A 21,329-nucleotide genomic window follows, 5' to 3' on the forward strand; every position below is an offset into this window, starting at 1 on the left:
GCAACTGCATCAAGGTCAGTGGCACACTCTTAATAGAAAATGACTGCCATAACAGATCAAAACAAAACAAATTTTGTGTATAATTTTATCTGCTTTATCTAATATAGTCAGTTTTTTTTATAGGACTAACAGCCCATTTCCTTTTTTTTATTTCTTTATCATTAGAAAAAAAAAAAGCAGGATTTGAGTTTATAATAATCTAACCCTTTCATTCAGGGCTTGGTTACAATATTTTAAAATTTTATGCTGTTGGTTTGTATTTGGCTTAATTCAAGTGTGGTTTCAGCTCACTGCTTCCAGCTGAAAGCAGCAATGCCAACACCATATAAGGCCACGTGGCTCATACAGATGATGTAATCACCACAGTCCTGACTGGAGAATCTCCTTTGCCCTGGACAAAGTGTGAGAGAAAGAAAGTGAAGAAGGTGTGGTGAAGAGGAAAGAGAAAGAAGAGAACATTCCTTTGTAAGGAATGCTAAAATGGATTCAATTGAAGCTTGTTTGTAAGATGTTTCAGTGTGTGGCTTCCAGAGGATGAAAAGCTAGATGCTACTTGGTTTACTGGAAAAACACAAGAGAGAAAGAGAAGAGAAAGAAACGGGTGGGGAAGAAGAGTGAAGCATTGTAACAGCTGCCAGGGACTGTGACAGTGAGGGACCTACTTCACTTAGAAGAGCCTTCTTACCATGGGGAAGTCAGGTAAGTGCACAATCCATTCTAAATCCCCGTCTCACTTAGCATTTGTGATGTTGTCAAATATATATATGAGTCTCTGTCACTGCCATCCTCTGCTGTTGAATGAAGTTTTGTCAGCACAGGTTGAGTATGCCAGCTTTATCACGCTGTATGCGTGCGCTGGGGATTGTTAGCTACTCAATCCTTGCTTTGTTTGAGTGATAGCATCATGCAGTTGGATTTATGTCTCAGCAATAGAGGCAAGCACAACTGTTTGACAACATTTGTCCAGTCTAAACATTGTTACAAATAGAGCAGTTTTTGAATGTTCAGTCTTCTTTATCAAAAGTAGATTATTTATCAAAAGGACTAAAATATATTTTATATAAATTATTGTTTGCTCAAAACAATTAAATGTAGTAATTCTTTTTATTTTTAGCAGAAATACTTTTTTAAGTGTTGTTATCAGAAATATAGGCCTACATAAACATTTTAACATTTTATTCTAACGCAAAGGACCAAAAATCAGACTGAGGGCTGATAAATGTTGCATTTCTGTGTATCCAACTACAGTATGTTAAAATAAAATAGTCAAATTCACATATTTTCTACATTTCAATATAGAAAAATAAATTAATAATAATAAATAAAATCTAAATTTGCTTGAAATGAAGATATATGTTTCAATGGCTTGTTTCCCCCCCCTATTTTTCCCCACTCAAATGGCATGGCGGACCAAATGAAGGGACACCAAGGGCCCTGGTTTGGACATCTCTGTTGTCAAACTAGTACTAACCTTGAGTAATACATATTTTACACTATGTTTGTTGAGTTTAGTAAAATTTCAGTGCTTCTATTCATCACTTTCTATTGATTCACTGTTGATATTGCAGCCTCCAGGCTTTTTTGTGAGGAGGTACTGAAGACTCATAATGAGTACAGGAGAAAACATCAAGCCCCACCTTTAAAACTCAGCAGTAAACTGAGCCGTGAAGCAGCACGGTGAGATCTTTTCTTTTACATGCTTGCTCTACTCGTTGCTGTTATCTTTGATATTACTTTCGTCTTTACTACACTTTACAATGTCTTGTAGATATGCTGAGAGCCTTGCTAGCACCAGGATTCTGAAGCACAGTGTTGAGTCTAGTAGAGGAAACTGTGGAGAAAATTTAGCATGGGCGTCTTATGATCAAACCGGTATGAATCCTCTTCTGTTTCAAAATGTTCTTCTGAAACATATTTACATGGATGTAGGAGTACAGACTGCCGTCCTCTCCTCTTTGCAACAGCTGGGACTCATTATGAATTGACTACCTCCATGTTCAGTCTAAAGTTGATTACTAAGTAGATTGGAATGTATGGGCAGTCTGGGGTGATTTGTAAATATATAGTTGCTCATGTAAAGCTTCAAGTTGTACCTGGAATCTCCAGTTGGAACAACCGGATTGCAAATACACATTCTACAGAATTAGGGATTATTTGAATTTCATAATTCCATTTCATATGAGAATCTCTGTGTATGTTTGTGTGCCGCCAGGGAAAGACGTGTCAGATCGCTGGTATAATGAAGTGAACCAGTACAACTTCAACCAGCCAGGATTCTCCTCTGCAACTGGTAAGAGTATTTACAGCAGTGGCGCTCCTTGAGATCTACCTACCTGCAAAGTTTACTTCCTGGTCTTATCAAACATGCCATCTTAAGGTCTTTATGTACAGTAATGCTAGACTTTGTACTTCATTCACTCACATTTCATAACAGCCTGACTGACTAAACTGTCCAAAACCTCTCTAAAATCAGTCAAATATCCAGAGCAACTAAAACCTGAATACCAGATTCTCCTGGTTTAGGATGTTCTTTTTAGCAGAGAAAGAATGTAAACATCATTTATTAAACTCATGGCTCAGTACTCAGAAAAAGAAAATTGAAACCTTAATGGTTTGCAGTGCTTCAGAAAAGTGGAGTGGAAAAGTGGGCGTTTTTCTTTTTAAGTAGGCATGAAATCAAAATTTACCCTATTCGTACACATACTAGTCAATTAATGCATGTAAGTTAATCTTCAGAAAAATGTGTCTTTTGTAATCTTTAAAATCTGAAAAAAAATGTATATGTGTTGGCTTGACAGTTTGAGCAGAACATCCTTAAACAATACCCTCCACATCAGATTTCTGTTAGCTAGAGATAGTGAGGATGTGCACTAAAATCAAGCCCCACCCACTATTCCTTCCTCAATATTCTGAGTTTCACTCAGAAATGTCACAATACTAAATTTGGTCACAACTTTTGCATTAGTTTAACACTGATGTACTGTTTATAATTTATTTACTTAAAGCACTAGTGAGTGACAATATTCCGTTGTCATGTCATCCGAATAATTTTGCATTGAACTAAACTTTGCAGGTATGTTGATTTCCATTAACAGGACTGAGCACCATTTTTTTTAACCCCTGTTTTATAAACAAATATAATATGAACACATACAGCAGATAAGTTTGGCCCAGAGAGTGTAATACAATATTCTTCAGTATTTTTTTACAATCTGTAAGATATGACTCATCCTATTGGAATGAAGCTTTCCTAAGCCCTCCCAGGCACAGGAAATTCCCCATAAAATTCAGCCAGGAGAAATCTCTTACAGTGTGATGTCTCGCTTACAGCTGTTAACTCATCCCTGTTTTTATTCATCTCACCTGTCATCAGCTTCAGCCTGCAGGAAATGAGTAATACTAGCCACCATCTCAAGAGGGCAGACTGCTTTTGAAAGAGTCACACTTGTACAGCAGCTGATTCAGAATCTTCTGAAGTAACTATATAGACTGTGGACAACATCTATACTGACTCTAAATCTTTAAATATGTGGTTGGCAATTTAGGAATGGGTGTTCCTGTAACTCAGTTGGTAGCACATGGGGGTAAACACAAAGTGATGAAATCACCAGTTATTAGCTTTGGATAAGCGTTTGCCAAATGCATCAAATGTACTTGAGTCTCTTATTCCACTCAAATGTTTCCACTCTGTTTCTCAGCATATAAATATTTAACAGCACTAACACAAGTGCCACATGGTTTATACGAGTCAAACAAACAAACTCTTTGTGACAACCACACATCGCTGCAAAACACACCAATTAATGAAAGAATCATTGTTTTGGTCTAGGTCACTTCACTGCAATGGTGTGGAAAAGCTCGAAGAAAATTGGTGTTGGTAAAGCTGTGGCCTCAGATGGTTCTACCTTTGTAGTGGCACGTTATTTCCCTGCCGGCAACATTACCAATCAGGGCCACTTCCAGGCCAATGTCCTGCCCCCTAAAAGCTGATCCAAATGTAGCTGGACACAATGAGAACGAAGGTAGGGAGGGCAGCTGAAACAGGATGGGGAACAGCTGAAATCGGAGAGACTTTTACCTGGAGGACCAAACACAGCGATGGTTGGCCTTAATACACAAACCTTACTTGAATAAAGAGCTTCTGTCTTTAATTTTTTTTAAAGCTTTTATTAACTTGAATATAAAGAGGCTTACAGTAAACTAAATGAAGCTAATACTAGTTATACTTTCCATAAAACTAATTTCCATTGTGTGCCTGTTTGTGCATGGGTGATGTCAACAAAACAGTATTAGAAATCATTTTTTTATGAATGAAGCAAACACGGATATAATCACATACCTCCACGGCACTAAAATATAATGTGAATAATTCTTTGGGATGCAGATTTCATGCTGAATGTGAAAAGAAGTGTGTGACACCACAGGACATTTAGATGCATGAGATGTTGCAGAAATAAGTTTTGGTAATGTTCATCCCTTCATATCATAGACCGATCATTCATTATTACTTTGGTCATCTTTGTGTCCTTGTATATTGATATGGATTAAAATTGACTGTTCAAATAGTCTCTGATGTCATGTTTGCATTCAAAATTGAGTAAAAATATATTTTTGTAGTTGCACAATTGTGCACAAACCTTGTAATTTACTCAAACAATTACAACTTTAAAACATGCTAAAAACATGCTTCTAGAATACATTTAAGTGTACTTTTAGTGCCATGTGCACTATTTATGCTTGCACCATAAGATACATATACCCCATGGGAAAGTAAAAAAAATCAAAACAAAAAAACTTTAGGTCAGATTCAAGTCATCAGCTTTGAGGACATGAGCATTTATTTCTACAATCTTCTAATCTACCATCTGAGCCATTAAGGCAATATTCAAATTTGTTCAAAATGTATAACAATACATTTTTGTTTGTAAGGTGCATTTATATGACTCGTAGATAATGTTGGGAAACGAACAGCTCTGGTTGTAACAGATTTATTTCAGCAGGAGTTTGGGCGGTGCAATATAGCAGCATTACTTAGGGAAGAATACACGCAAGGGGCGGGGAAGAAGTCTTTTCCTCTTTTACATGGTCAGCTCCTGCGAATAGACACAAAAGACAAAATATCAATAGCAATCAAAGGATTTGCTTGTATTTGTGAACCATCGCTGTATTTACAGGATCTAAGTGACTAAAGATGCCCTCACAAAAATAGTAACACCTTAAAAAAACCTTAATAGTAGTTAATAGTAATCACCGATTAAAAAAAAAAAAAAAAGCTTAATAAAAAGGGACTAAATTATGTTTTCACAGTTAAAAAATACCAAAATCGGAGTTAGTTTGTTAGCTTAATTTAGGAACAGCAAAATGTCTATGGTACCAAAACAAACAAAATACATGTAAGAGGGACTTCCGGGACTTATAGTCCCGTTTTATGGTATTTTGAATTAGAGGGAATCTAGTGTAAACAAATACTGAATGGCTAATATAAAAGCAATCACTCACCATAATGGCATTGACGATGTCGTTCTTGTTGTGGCGCAGTGCACGGACTGCTTTAGCTCGAGACACGTTGGCCTGTGCCATCACCAACTCGATATCTCTCTGCTCCAGCCCACCCTCATCCAGCTTACAAACAGAGAAAGAAAATATGGTTAATCTTAATTATTAAGCCGCTTCATTCATTCAAGCATATTTCTAAAAGTAAAAGGCCATCCAAAAATGGTGTCATTATTTACTGACATTACTTCATCACAGAAAAAAGAAAGACAAAGTTTTGGAACGAGATGAAGCTGAGTAAATAACGACAGAATGTTCATTTTTTGGGTGAACTATCCTTTAAATGGAGGAAATTAAAGATTTATACCTCCTCTTCTTCCTCGCTCTCTTCTTTTATGGTCAGGCTTGGTGTGATGTCTGACGGCAGAGGTGAGGAGTCAAGAGGAACCTTAAATTTCTCTGCCGCTGCCTTGTGTACCTGTTGTGACAGGTCTTCAATCTGAGAAGAAGAGTCAGGTAGAAAGCACAGATCAAGACATAAATATTTAAATATTAATCTTGCAATTGGAAAACTGTGCCACTGTAGCCAGATTTTTGGAAGATATCCTTGCATATGCAATCAGAATCGTTTTGGGGGGAAAATACTAACCTTGGCCTCCCCAAAGACTATGTAAATATCTGAGGCAGGGCTTTTGAACACATCTGGACGTGTAATAACAAAGAGAATATTTTTGGACTTCCGAATGGTGATGCGTGTCACTCCATGGATCTGTTTCAGCCCGAGCTTTGACATTGCCTTGTAATGATAACAACCACATGGAGGAAGAGAGACTAGGTCAGGGACTTTGTGCACAATACAGTGAGTCTTAAAACTGCATGAAACTTCATTTGCAGTCCTACCTTTCGTGCTTTTTTCTCACTTCGACTCTGTTTGGCTCTGCTCACTGACTCATCAGCAGGAGAGTGTGAGAGCTATGAAAAAAGATGATATGAAGGATAAAGAGAGCATAGTAGGACCTAACATTGTTCATACAGTAGTCTCAACTAGACTCAAAAGTGCAAAAATACTATTTTTTTATGCATGCAAGTATATCTTTTCAGTTCCACTTAAGTGTTATTTTTTTTTAAATCAAGATAAGAAAAAGTATTTAGTGTTATGTTATGTGCATGTTGCTTTACTCAAAAAGCCAACACAATACACAACAAAGGTTACTTTATAAACAAAGTAGCATAAGTATGCTAACATGCACTACTGCTATGCTAACTAGTAGTTAATTGTAAGATACACAACTGGGATAGCTTGACATGTAATTGAGTTTTATTAAATTCACTCAAGATCACTCATGAATCTACTGCCCACCTGTGGATTTGAGGGTCTCAGCAACGTCCCACTGGGTTCCTCTAGCTCAGGTACTGAGCCATCACTGTCCGTTTCATTACCTGAACCTACTAAATTAAAGAAAAACAAATAAACACTAAAATTGCTTTGCTAGAGACCATAAAGAAGGTACTTGAGAAAGATGCTGATGCCTTATGGCTAAAAAAAAATTGATGATGAACATACTATTGTTTTTGAAGGAGAGATCCAAGTCCTCTGGGCCTTTTGATCTGTAGCTAATTGGGCACACATCTCGCTCTATGCTCTCTCGCTCAGCTTGCTTTGTTTTTATGAAGGAGTCTGGTCTTGGACTAATGCAGGGGAGCATCTCTCTTTCATCTGACTGATTCTGTGTTCTTTGGGCATCGTTACTGTTTGTTTGTCCAGTGGATGTTGTGGGCTGGGACGGTTCTGTTCGGTGTCCCTTGCATACTACTAAAGAAAAACACATGACATTTCTACAGTTAAATACTAATGATACCTTGGATGAAACAAACTCAACTAAGGAAACAAACAAAAGTTTACCTGGAGGGTTCTCATGTCTGCATGGTTTTACGGTCATGACTGTTCTCTCACTTTCATGATCGCACGTGTCTTGAATAGGAACCAAAGTTGGTGTTTGTTCCACTGTTTCCCATGCTGCTGATTCCAAACTGGTTATTCCAGGAGTCCGAAGGGGACTTTGAAAGTCAGGTTGGCCGGGTTTGTTGTCTGGAGCTGTATGTGAGAAAGCAGCAGATGTTTGGGAGATGTCATGAATGGGCTGTGACTCCTGAACGGGGGTAGAGAGATCTTCCTCCTGGACAACTGTGGATGAACATGTTGGAGAGACCCTGTCTTGTTCTGAGCTGCCCACCCTGAGGGATGAACTGCCCCCTACATGATTATCATTGATGGCTCTTGTGCTTTCTGTCAAACTTACTCTGCTCAAAGAACTGTCTGGAAGTTCTTTCTGTCCATCTGGCCTTGTAAGATCTGTTGTCTGAGATACAATCTCTGGCTCTGAATGAACAGACTCTTTTGGATCAATATAGTTAGGGTCAGGGGAGTGAAAAATTGATTGTTCTGGTGTTTGATCAAGTTCAGTGTTCTCTGTTATAGAGACATCCTCTTTCTGCTGAGTTTCAACAAATTGCTCTCTCATTGAAAATATATCAAAACTTGGCACTTGATCACCTGTAGTCTCCATGTCCTTTCCTTGGCACTGGATCTTTTCATTGTCCATTGAGGCTAAATCTGCAGTGTTGGTTTTAAGGGCATCAATTACCTTTGGTTTTGTGGCATGACCTGAATTAGCAATCTGTGGTGTTTTTGGTCTTGCCTCATCGCTGTCAGCTTGGGAAAGACCTGATTTATATGAATCATCATCAAGATTTTTGTTCGGCTCCATAAACAAAACTTTCTCTGTAAAATCTTGTTCTTCTCTCTTTTGACATGTTTTCAGTCCCTCTTTTCTTTTCTCATGGGAGTCTGATTTATCTATCTCCTGATCCTGAGTGTCAGTTGTAGTCTCTTGTTCAAGAAGTTGTCTGTCAGTGGTTTTAGAATCATCAGTTACCGTTTCATTTTTGTTGTGTGCTCTTAACTGATTTACTTTCTCCCCCACAACCTCATTTGAAGACCCATCATAGGAATTTGTCTCTTTATGCGAGACAGAAATCTGTTGGAGAGTTGTTAATTCTGAAGAGTGAACAATATTTATATCAGTTGGTTTCTTTTTGAATGTGAAGGTGCCAAACGATCCTCCTTGCAAGTTGAATGTGAGCTTGTTTTCTGAGACAAAGTCATAGTTTAAGGTAATCTGTTGAGAATTTGAATGAGCCTGATTTAAAACTGGACCAAGATTATCTGATTGGTTAGAAATGACTGCTTTTGTAGAAGATCCACAAAGATCAGTGTGTTCTGGGGAGACGGTTACTGTTAATGTGTCGACATCAGGTTTTTGACAAGATTCCAGATCCCGAGACCGTTCAGAAGTTATTTCATCACTTTCCTTCTGTAATGTGTCTGAAAATAAATCCTCTGGAATGTTGAAGTCTGTATTTGGAGTTTGATCTTTCCCGTCTTTCCCATCATCTGAAAGCATATTCAAAGTAAGGTCTGATGGAGCACTCAGGATTATGGGGGTGGAAGTTTTTTCTGGATCATTCCATGATGGCCCCAGACCCTTATCAGAACTGCAATGTATAATCGGATTGCTCTCTGGATTTTGAAGGTTATTTGCATCATCCTCACCCCCTCCTGCCTCTGAAAGATCATGAATTGATCTCCAGCTGGCAATGTTTGACTCAACCACACCAACATCAATGTCTGCCATTTTCTCTTGGAGGTCACAATACCGGTTGTTGTCCTCATCATCACCCATGATGTCTTCTCCAGTGGCAATGTTATGAGTGACTGGCAAACCTTTACTGTGCACTGATCTAGCCATCTCACACATGAGCAGATTTTCAGCCTCAAAGTCACAGCATTCACCTAAAGACAAGGGATCCCTTGGTGTCCAACTGTCAGGGTAAAGTTCCCTTTCAGTCGTACTGCTCTCAGAGTTCTCTTTCTTTGGTGAAATGACAAGTCTCCTGTATGTGGAGCAGGACATATTTTGAGAGCTATGGTTTACATCATCATTGCCAGGTTGATTCTCTGTCAGATTATCTTGATTCATGGAACGTTCAAATGGTAAAACATCAGTTGATGTTAAGTTATCTGGCACCTCACACAGTTCAGGATAGGCACAAACTGGAATGTTTGTGGGGCTGCAGTCATCCAGGTATGTTAGTTGGGGGACTCCTTTATTTAGGTCATTGGTTGCGGTTTCTGCTAACTGCAATGATGTGTCCAACGCCATACTATTTCCATTTTTCTGATCCAGTTCCTGGCTATCATCTACGTTAGTCTCAATGCACATGTCAGCAGCTGTAGCACCTGCCATGCAGGAATCAACGGGACTATTATATTGGTCTACTTTGTCTCGATCGACAGATAATGTTGGATCATCTGTGGCAATCTGCTGTCCTATCTCTGAAGTTACCGTGACTGTTGAGGGATCTGTACTCTGTTTGCCTCCCTCATCAATTATTTTGATATCAGCGGTTGATTCATTTGAAAGCTCACCTTTTAGCAACTTTGTTTCTGAAATTTGTTGTGCAATGACACTTTCACCATGAACACTGCGGTCTGCCAGATTCCCTTGCAGCTCTACACGTGGACGCTCCGATGATCCAGAGGATATCTCCATTTCACTCTCACTGCCAGAAGATTCGGGTTTAGCATGGCTTACTGCCTGCACAGGTTCATCTGGCCCAGGGAACTGTTGGGAGAGTTCAGCATGCTTCTCTGTGCAGTACAGATGGTCATCTTCATCCCCGTTATAAGACGTGGAATCAATTGAGTCCTCAGTGTCATCCTGATAAACAAAGGACTCATCTACACCCTCGTTTATAGAGTTCTCTGAAAGGGAATTTAGGAAAGATGCAGAAGTGTCATCCTCATTTGGGTCTTCCACTTCCCTTCCAACCCTCCTAGCTGCCTCTTGTTGCTCTGCCCCGTCATTAACCACATGTTCGTCATCACACTCATCTTCATCATCCTCATCATCCTCATCTACATCGGCTTCCTCCTCTCCAGCAGCATATGCATCCACATCATTCCCCTGCTCATTATCAGTGGGGAGCAGGGTTATATCCATGGAATCTGCCTGGAATATCAGGCTTCCATGGAATGGCAACATAGAAGCAGGAATCATTGCGTCACTCCCAAGCCCATCCTGTCTAGAACAGCCATGTAACAGAGGAGCAGTGGAACCCATCTCGAGATATAAACTATTACTGCGATTACTTTCTATGTCTACAGTCTCTGGAGATTGGGAAACAGGGGTTTTGCTCTCTGTATCCAGTGCTGCAGCTGCATTATTGTCTGGTGTTAGGGAGCGATCCAGGCTCACAGACGGCTCTGAGAAACAGGCATTGAAATCCATTTCAAGACTTTGATGTGGATCACTAAAAGCTTGAGTTGCATCAGGGGCTCTCTGGAAATCGCTAGGCCTCAGAGAGCCCTCAGACACCCCTGTGTCCTCCTGGCAGTCTGTTCTTCTCCTGCTGCTGCCCTCTTGTGTGGAGTCATGTTCTGTCACCCAATGAGGACTACAGGTGTCCCTTGTTAATATATCCACTTCACAGGCCACATCTTCCAGCAACTCTGGCAAATCAGGTTTACCCAGACAAGTATCCCTCTCGTTACCAGTTCGGTCATCTCCAAGCTCGTCGCCAATCTCTGAGAGGGACCCCACATAGCAAGCAGGAGCTTCTTGCAATTCTGCCTCAGCTGTTAAGTTTGGAGAGCATGAGTGGGAGGTGCTGGAGGTGTATGAAGTCCAGCTGCCTCCCTCAGCAGTCATGTAAGAACCAGAGGGAGAGGTAGGAGGGGAGCACTGATCAGATTCATCAGTTGGGGAACCTGGACTTTGGCTCGGGCTCCCGGGACGCCATTGTTGCTTGAGATGTGAGCAGTAAGCCATCTTAATGGGGGTGGAAGGGGCTGTATAGTAGCGATCAGGATCCAGTCCTGGAAGGACACCAATGCGTTGTGGATCAACAACATAGGGAGGCTCAGAAAATGACAAGGAAGGCACTTCACCCTGAGATAAAGAAAGTGGCTCTCCCTCATTGTCTGGGAAAAGAGTACTGCTGTCTGTCAATTCAGCATCTCTCACTTTGGACTCTAGGACTTGACATTCAAGTATCTGACCTATGCTTTTCTCTTGTTCAGGAACTGAAGTTGAACTCTTAGCCTGATCTATGGTAGAACTCACCTGACCAGTGTCTAGTTTTGTGTTTTCATCCAGCCCAATATGACATTTCATAGAAGGCTCTGAGGGCTGGTGTCCTGAACTACGTGTTTCTTGACCTATCTGCTTTCGTAGCAGCACTCCACTTTGGGTCTCCAGGTTTCTCAGCAGGGCCTCTTGCCCCATTACCACCCTTGAGTCCATGGTCTCTGGCTCTTGAAAGTCACTTTCTATTTCTGATCCAGTTAAGACTTTGATCCGTTCCATTTTCATCGGACCTCGTCTGAATGCTCCTCTACCAAACCACCCTGTTGGTCGGCCGATATTTCCAGAATGCCCTTCTAATTCAAAACTTGCACCCTCAGGCTGTGGGCGAGGAGAAGTAGTTGGTTTGGCCATTACCAGGCGGGGTCCAAAAGGAGTACATAGAGGGGAGAGTTTTGGAGGGCTGCTGGGAGAAGGACTGGAGGCACTGTCTGTTGGAGTTGAGGCTGAAGAACTGGATGTTTGACCAGACAGATCTAAAAGATGAAAAGAAAAAGAACGATTACATTTTGTCCCATATATGAAAATCTGCATAGATTTAGTATTGAGGTGGCATGTTTCTGTATTCAAATTTCTTTGCCAAATAAATTCTTTATACTGTTTTTGACAAATCAGAAACATCCTGACAATATAGTCAAGTCAAGTCTGCTTTGGCAATTCTTCCACATGTACAGCACATACATACAGAGAATTGAAATTGCGTTACCCTCAGACCCTTGGTGTAAACAGTTAACATTAAACACGTTCAAATACAGATAATATGGTTTAAACATATGTACATACAACTCTATAGCTATACAAGTAAGGACATTGTAGAAAAAAAATAAAGAAATAGATAAAGTGGCATAAGGCGCATGGCAGATAGTGCAAACCAGTTAAATAAAAACAAAACTGTGCAGATATATTTGTAGTGCAAAAAGATCTTATCAATCTGAGAACATTGTAGAAAAATAAAAAAGATAGATAAAGTGACATAAGGCACATGGCAGAATGTGCCTTATGTCACTTTAAGGATTTATATAGTTATAAATCCTTTTTGAAAGAGGCTTCAATCAGCCAGCTGATCTTTTTTTTTATCCATCTGTGTTGCCCCAAACATGAATAGTATTGCCACTTAAATGTCACTGTATGAAATATTCAGTACAGCATTGCAAAAGGTCATCTGAACTGCAGATTCATTTTAAGTGTTTTAAAATGAACTCTATGCAATAAATCCAACAAAACAATTTCACAGGATATGACAACTAGCAGCACTTTCCAAAACTAGTATAATCTATAGGATGGGATAACATTACATGCCAAAACATACTTATGCAAGTTGTGATACCATAGCCATTTGGTACGAGTGTTTCTACATAAACTTTAACAACTATTCCATAAATTTCCACAAGTCCTGATCAATTATAAAGATATCACGATTAAACTATTGTATTTGTCTTCAGGAGGAGTGAGGGTTTTTGGTGGGGGTGTGATGAGGCCTGAATGGTCAGCCCTGTGGGGAGCATTTTAATGCCCAGGGAGTAATTGGACGTCTTTGAGAAAAAGGGCTCTTTTTTGCCTGCACGGCAAACTCAGAGTGACAGCATGGATTTTAAAGAGCAAAATAAGCAGCGTCAGCAGAAATCTCTTTTTCCCCACTAGATTTCTAACACCACATGCACACACAATGCATTTACATGAAAAGGATGGAAAAGTTAGACAAGTGTGTGAGTACCCCCATGTGTGGGTACATGTACTCAGATAACTGAATTAGGGAAACGGTTTATTCAAAAATACCTAATAACACTTGTTGAAGAGCATGTAAATGTCAACTGCCATAGCAGTTATGATACAGGCAGTGCTAGTCATGTACCTCATTACACTCAACAGATGCATGACATTCACATGACATTCAGTGCATTTAAATGTGTTGAAGCTTTCTAACATGATTAGCACAAAGTAGTTCCTGTCAGCTCTTCACCCACTGCACTCATTATCTAACAGGTTAGTCTGTGGCAAAATGGAGTTATTAGATTATTTCCCCCATCTCACATCAATCTCCTTAATTCTCCCAGCATCAAAATAACCTTCCAATAGACTCGATGTGGATTATCATCACAATCTCTTCTTGTTGACTCGATTTCACACTGCTACATCACCATTAACATGTTGTATCTTCAGCTTTTTCGCTTAATGTGTTCCACATATAACACTGCACACATAATGGTTTTGAAAAATGTGATCTTTGAAAATACACCACTGATGTGTTGCTGGGACAGAAAAATTTTCTAAGTTTGTCCTTGCAAGACTTGGATGCAATCAGATTAACCTGGGCACTTGAAAACATCAGCAACACTAAAACGCAAAGTTGCAGATCTAAATAACCTGAAGAGTAATGTAGGCTTGCTTATGCGCGTGCACACACACGTCTTTATATACACTCCTTTAAACTGATGTTTGCCTCTCTGTATTTTCTCTTTTGTCCATTGTCTTCTTTGCCCTTCTCACTCTCACTATCATTCTCTCTAAATTTCCTTCTCTGCATCACAATCTTATGCCCTCCTACTTGTCTCTCCTTTTGTGTCCTAAAAACGTCACTAGAGGGCAGATCCATCTTATTGTGCCATAATAGTGTGTATCATTGTGTGCGCACATCAGCCCAACCATTCGAGCTAAATTGTGCGTGTGTGCATATTTGACAGTATTTGTGCGCGTGTGTGTGTGTGTGTGTGTGAGAGAGAGAGAGAGAAACTATAGGCTAATTGTTCTACTTAGTCATGATTCAAAAAGATAACGTCACACCTTCTGTTTTCTGCACAAGGCAGCACTGTTTTGGAGCTGTATGCAAAGCAATCACTGGGTGTGTGTGTGTGTGTGTGTGTTCACAAGTGAGAGGGGCCTTTGTTGCCTCAAAACGTCATTTGCAGTGCAAAATCACTAGAGGGAAAGGCAGAAGTGTGTTTTTTGTTTGTACATGTGTGTGCAAGTTTTGCGCACTTTGTCCTACTCTAAGTTACACCTGCTTGAGGCACCTCGTCAAATAAAACAGCAGATTGACTTATGTTTGTGTATGCGTGTCTGACCTCTTTCTTGATTGCCCTTTGCTCTCAGACCCCTGCTGTTTGCCAGGTAGGATGAGCAGGTGGTGCTAGAGTTCACCTCTTTGCATCCAAAATCTAAAACCTGTGATTTTACTGTTAAACATGAACTGGAATAATGGAAGTGAGTAGACATTCCGAATGCCGTTTCAAATGCCATATGCTTACATACTTGCGTAATACAGCAAGTCCAGTTCAAGAGGGGCATTCTACAAAATCTTTCCTTTTCCATTGATTTCAACAGATGTCAAACATCAAATTCTGTTCATTGACATAATTGAGGTGAAGAAAGATATGCATTGTTTAGATTGAAAACAAATGCTAATGAGACTTTCTGAAGCAGTGGCTGACTGAACAATGTTTTGTCCTTAGAGACAAGTGAATCTAAATGATGAAACATCCCTGTTATCTTACCAATACCTTCCCCAATGGTGGGTCTCTTGTGTCAGCTGCAATATGATACTTGTCAACAAATAAAGCTTTGATAATACTAAATACAATTTCATGTTTCATAGCTTTTGTTCTGAGACAGTCACAGTGGGTTATGTATGGAACTGGCCTTGTTAATACACATGCTTTACAAAGCAGCCTTCAGCACAGACAAATTAACCCCAATTGTCTGATCATTTAATGTCTGACCTATCTGATTCCTTGGTGTGTGTGTGTGATGTAATTGAGAGGGACTGAATAGAAGCAGGCCAAGCAAACCCAATAAACATCCACTCAGCTTATCTAGCTCTCATACTGTGCCAACACATTATTCAATAAAAGAACATCTCTGGTACTTTCACAGTGCCTTTAAATATTCAATAGTAGTTCAATAACAATGAAATGGGAATAAAGAGATCGATTAGAAATGGAAAGACCTTGTTTTTGTAACAAATGGGTGTGGATTGTATTCTAGCTGATGCACTTATTTTTTTTCTGAGATAAAGTATATTTTAATGCTGACAATAGAAATTATACACACAACTGCATCATTGCCAGATGGGCCTGCAACAAATGCCATCATATTCCACAATGCTATTCAATACCATATCCTAAACAAACATTATTGTCCCATCATGCCATCGTGTTTTGTGACGCCCAATTCAAAACATATCAGATTTAGAGGCAGAGTTGACTGAGACGACTACAAATTTTACGAGCACTAGGTCCCAGGTCTCCTTTCTTATTAGTTCAGTCATCTAAAGATAGTGCCGACAAACTGTCACACATGAGGGTTCTCATTTTTTAGGTCAATCTTTCCGCTCGTTCAAACACACACATACACACGCGCGCCTGTATGCTTAATGGAAAATTCCATGGCTTTTTGCAGATTGTGCATTTTTGCTAATTAATCAAATGTAAAGGTGATAAGCCTGTGTCTGAGCACCCCTTAGAGTCCCAAATGTCCCAGTATGCAGTTTGATAAGCATTCACTGCATCAAGACAATCAACTCCATTACAAACCATGTGCCCAGAATTTAACCACCTACCATTAGCACAAGCTGGAGTAACAAAAACTGTTAAAGCAACTAATCAAGCTCAGTTAAACGTAGTTCAGGTATACATAGATCTGTTATTTGTGACAATGTTATTTATTATTTGTCATACATAACGTAACATATGGATGTCATTCCCTAAACAAATAGACAGCATCTATATCTTATTCTAAAGTAGCATCTTCAATCAGATTTCATGCAGGCATTTTATGGACACCTATGCACTTGTCCTAAACAGCCTCGATTCCAACTGATGCTGTAACTTGGGGTCCTGAGAGTGATGCTGTGTCATGCTCTTGTAATTGCAGGAAGGAAGGAGGAGTGTGTATGTGTATATATATGTGTGTGTGTGTGTGTACTACAACCACTTAGCGCACACAGTGCTCTTTAAGGACTCTGCTGGATGATGTTTCTGGGTACGACTGGATATGTTCCTGATTTCTGGCTTACTGTCTTAGCAGATAATTATATAAGACACATGCTTTGAGCCAAGCATCCTTTGTGTACTTCCACTTATGCCTCTCACATAGCATGCTGTGAGGTGTGTGTTTGCTTACCTGGTCCTGGCAGCTCTGATTGTGGGTCTCCAGAGTCCAGAAGGCCCTGCGTGGGGCCGCTCCGATGTGCAGTCTCACCGGGCATATCTGTGTGGCACAGCCTCTGACGCACTGCCTAAAAAAACAGGAGCCAGATATCTGAGGACGGAAAAAACGAGTATAGGATGTTGCCTCCTCAGAACAGAGATACAGATCCGTGTTCACTGCATGTGCATTTATGTCAGCGTGCATGTGAGAAAGAGAGAGAGAGAGGGGCTGCAGAGCCACGCCGGTAACAGCATGGGAAATCTGAGCGTGAGCTGCAGTATTCTCTCTGATTACGAGAGAGCCCGCCCCAATCGGACTCTCTGTCGCTCTCATTACCCCTCCCTTCCACGCTGCCTCATAACCTCGCTCTCCCCCTCCCTCCTTCCCTCCTGCTCTTCCTTCAGCAAGTGGGTCTTGGACAATGATGTCAGCAGATTTCTGTATCTCTTGGAGGCTGGGGGATAGTAATACAAAACACAGCAGGCAAAAAGATAGAGATACTGTGCACTGAAAAAATACAATCTAATCTGATAAGCATGCTAAAAAAAAAAAAGTTTAAACTAGCCTTAGCTTGTTGGTTTTAGCTGGTTTAAGATGGTCTCACAGCCTGAATAAGCTGGTGTTAGTGTCAAAAACCCCTCTAAAACCATCAAAACAGATTGGGAGACCTGTTAATGCTGGTGTTTTGGGACAGTTTGGGTCCTCCTAAAATTGTCTCTCCATCAGATATCAGTTAATATTGAGTACATACAAATCATTTTAAAATATTATGGGATATTATAAAGTGCTTAATAAAACAAATGTTATGCAATCCCTTTCAAATGATAAAATGTTAGTTATTTAAATTACATTGTTAATTTATGAACTAAAATAAATTATACATTTAATACTTGATTACATTAAAGATTTATCATTTCATGCTTTTTTAGGAATTGTAATCAGGCATTAATAAGAGTTTCCATTAAAAGCAATTTGAGCCAGTAGGATTGCTTGGGCTCCTAATGGAGACTTGATTTTGAGGGAGGAACTGATTTGTCACCACATCGGCATGAAATGGAAGTTGCGATTTTTGTAGTGTATATCCAAGTGAAATGGATTCCCAAACAAGAAAAGAAATGTAGGGTGGAATTTAAAGGGATAGTTCACCCAAAAATGAAAATACTGTCATTAATTACTCAACCTTATGTCGTTCCAAACCTGCAAGACCTTTGTTCATCTTTGGAACACAAATTAAAATATTTCTGATGAAATCAGAGAGCTTTTTGACCCTCCCATAGACAGCAAGGGTCCCATCATGATCAAGGCAAAGAAACGTAGTAAGTACATTGTTAAAATGGTCCATGTGACATCAGTGGTTCAACCGTAATTTTCCAAAGGTATGAGAATACTTTTTGTATGCAAAGAAAACTAAATATTGAATTTATTCCAATTCGTCTCTTCTGCATCACCCTGGCACCATTTTGGAGAGTAAACACGATGCATGTGCGTGCTTTAATCTGAACATAAGCAACCCTTGCTGTTTATGAGAGGGTCAGAAGGCTTCTTAATTTGTGTTCCGAAGACAAACGAAGGTCTTACAGGTTTGGAACGACATGAGGGTGAGTAAATAATGACATCATTTTTGGGTGAACTATACCTTTAATTTTTTCCATCGGGAATCGATTGGATTGTTGTTGTTTGCTATTCTTGCAATCTCATGCGAGTGACAGGTCCACTCCTTGAGTCGATGAACATGTCATCACAGATGTTAATGATCATTAAAATATTTAATAATGTGCAAGGATAAATAGTAATAAACAATACTCCATACAAAAAATAAGAAATGTCAGTTTGATTTCATGGTTTCTTAAATATTAATGCAGAAAAGATTATTATTTTTTAAATAAATGAGTTATCCATGCACATCACTATTTATTTTTTATTATAATTTTTTTTTTTTTTTACATTTGCAGCACTTAGCAAATGACAATGATCCAGTCAATCCTTAATGGACACAATCACATCCCTGTCTCTACATGTTTTCTTGTTCGAGAAGACATTTCACTTCATTTCACAGTAAGGAAGAAAATACAAAAAGAAAAGAATGCAATTTCCATTTCATTGCCAACTTTAAGACCTGCAAACCAGCGTTGGGTGTTATTTTTTTCAGCAAGAAGCTGTTACATGACAGCCATACTGCAGACAAACAATAAAATCTTGTTCTCCACTTCCCTCTCTCTATACAACACATAGTCACTCCCCAGGGAGCACTTCATCGGTTTTAGCATCATGCATTTGAAAAAAACGTTTGTTCCATACAGAGATGTGTGCTTGGTTATGACAGGTTGTTAAAGCGAGATACTGTAACTAAAATATATTGTGCTATATAATGTGTTAAAATCATAATGGAATTTATAAAACAGTTTTGAAGTATCTTAAAATGACAAAGTAGAAATACTCTTTCAATGATAATGTTGTTTCAAATCAATGAGATAAAAACAACATCTTTAAAAATCAATGTAACTGTGCTTCATGAAAGTGTGAGTGAGGGTTACTGCAGTAAATTTAGCTACAGCGAACAGGGCTATGTTTCCACGGCAACTGTGGGGGAGAACTCATGGATGCTTTAGAAAGGGAATCCAATATTCAGCAGGTTCCAGCACTGGCAAGACTTAGGGACTTTCCTGAGTTTTTCTTCTCTTTCAGCCTCTCACTTTCTGTTTCAAACATCCGGATCTTTCTCTGGAATTTTAAGGAGTTGAAGGACTGGAACAGTCATGCAGAGTGATAAAGCACTATTCACTTCTCTCAATACATTTATATATATTAAAAGTGAACAAGAATAGAGACAGACACATAAAGATGACTCGCTAATTCGATTAATTTCAAAGAAAGGGTCACAGGTTTTCCTGGTAAAATGATGGATCAGTTTACTTAGAAATTCCTAGACAATACATGAAAAGTATGTTCATACAGTATGTGCGTCACTGTAAAAACCATGTGCATTATTGGGGAGTTGGTTCTGCTCTTGCTGCTATAACAGTATAACAGTTTTGTGCAGGCCGGTCAAGTTTTTCGACACCAGACTCAATAAAACATTTGAAATGTGTGCTAAATTCAGATGTCCCAATAAAAAGAAAGTAAAACAGACAATAAAACAAAAACTTGTTTCCTCTTGGACTGATGTCACTGCCTGGATACAAGCATGCAGTGTAAGCCCTTACAAAACAAACAGTCATCTTTAAAATTATACATGACAGGGGATGAGCTCATTAATGTCATATCATGAGGCAAAACAACCAACTAATTTATAAGCAAACATAGTGGAATAAGCTAATTATTTTAAACCAGAGTCGTATTTTTCTTATAGGCCTAGCTAATGGCAGTGGCACTGATGCCATGATGCATGATTCCCCAAAGAACCTTTCAGTGAATAGTTCTTAAAACATTCATTGTATGGAACGTTTTAATATTACTAAGAACAATTTTTTCACTGTAAAGAACTTTTCGTGCAATGAAAAGGTTCCATTTATCTTAAAGTTTAATCAGGAAACCATATGTCAAGAAAAAAAAACTTTATTTTTTAGGAGTTTAAAATAACCTTCCCTTGACAATTTTTGATTTCCAGTAGGTGAACAGACTTAAAGTTTGGAAAAAAAACTTACCTGGTGTTCCTTTTCAGTGAGAGGGCCGAGCAGCATAAACAGAGGTCGGGCACAATCCTATGAAACTCTCGCCAAATAATGACTCTGTGTTTGATTGTCAACCATTATAGTTTGCAATAGATTAATACTGGCACATTATTTTGCATACTTTCGACCTATGTCTATATTATACAGCAAAGTGCTCGAATGTGATCGAACAGTGTTCAAAGCGCTGAAACGTCACTGTTTCATTGTAATTGTTTGTGTTTTGGCGCGTTTTTGAGCTATTGTCTGATTTGTGGTGTTTACATCGTGACGCCAATAGATGGCAACAAGCGACTGTTCATCATGAGGGAGTCATTGAATCATTTATTAAAATGATTAAGTCCACGTGTTGCTCGGAAACGTTTTTGCTGGCGAAGCAAAACCGACAGTGTAACCTGGAATAATTTGGGTCTAAAATGTAAGTTACTAAATTTTAACTCTTTGTTTATTTAACTGTTGTGTTGGTTGGTAATCTGACCACAAAAGAGGTCTGTCCCAAAAATATTTGGATACTAAACCACACTTTAAGATGTCATTGCGTTATACCAGTCAAGTGATTGCCTTATTTTTTTTTAAAGGAAATATAGACCAAAGACTTTAAAGCATCATAGGTTCTAAATTATAAATCAATAGACATAATTAAAACAAAAGTTAAACAATGTGAACGAAAGATGAGCTACCCTTGTGTTTACCCTTTTGCGAACTTGAGAGGAACTGTGACTTCAACTTTTGAGTGATTTAAAAGTAAAATAGACTGCATATTTGAGCTAACATCAGATACACCTAAATATTTATTGTTAATTGATAATAGACAGCT

The 21,329-nt window shown here is 39.1% G+C and overlaps 2 protein-coding genes across 2 annotated transcripts; one reads left to right on the forward strand and one right to left on the reverse strand.

Moving 5' to 3' along the window:
* Window positions 1-342: 342 nt before the first annotated feature.
* LOC306887657 (Golgi-associated plant pathogenesis-related protein 1-like) lies at window positions 343-4,565 on the forward strand. Its single transcript, XM_079445590.1, has 5 exons — window positions 343-699; window positions 1,569-1,677; window positions 1,769-1,872; window positions 2,213-2,290; window positions 3,830-4,565. The coding sequence occupies exons 1-5, from the start codon at window positions 687-689 to the stop codon at window positions 3,988-3,990; spliced, it is 465 nt and encodes a 154-aa protein (XP_079301716.1). The 5' UTR covers window positions 343-686; the 3' UTR covers window positions 3,991-4,565.
* On the reverse strand, window positions 4,160-17,148 carry LOC306887656 (uncharacterized protein). The gene is made up of 9 exons (XM_079445589.1): window positions 16,818-17,148; window positions 7,397-12,175; window positions 7,058-7,306; window positions 6,854-6,942; window positions 6,394-6,465; window positions 6,143-6,289; window positions 5,861-5,992; window positions 5,500-5,622; window positions 4,160-5,093 (listed from the first exon to the last, which is right to left on the reverse strand). Exons 1-9 carry the CDS (start codon window positions 16,900-16,902, stop codon window positions 5,079-5,081), a joined length of 5,691 nt encoding a protein of 1,896 aa, XP_079301715.1. The 5' UTR covers window positions 16,903-17,148; the 3' UTR covers window positions 4,160-5,078.
* Between the last annotated feature and the right edge of the window lie 4,181 nt (window positions 17,149-21,329).

Source organism: Barbus barbus, assembly GCF_936440315.1.
Source record: "Barbus barbus genome assembly, chromosome: 21".
Classification (NCBI taxonomy): Eukaryota; Metazoa; Chordata; class Actinopteri; order Cypriniformes; family Cyprinidae; genus Barbus; species Barbus barbus.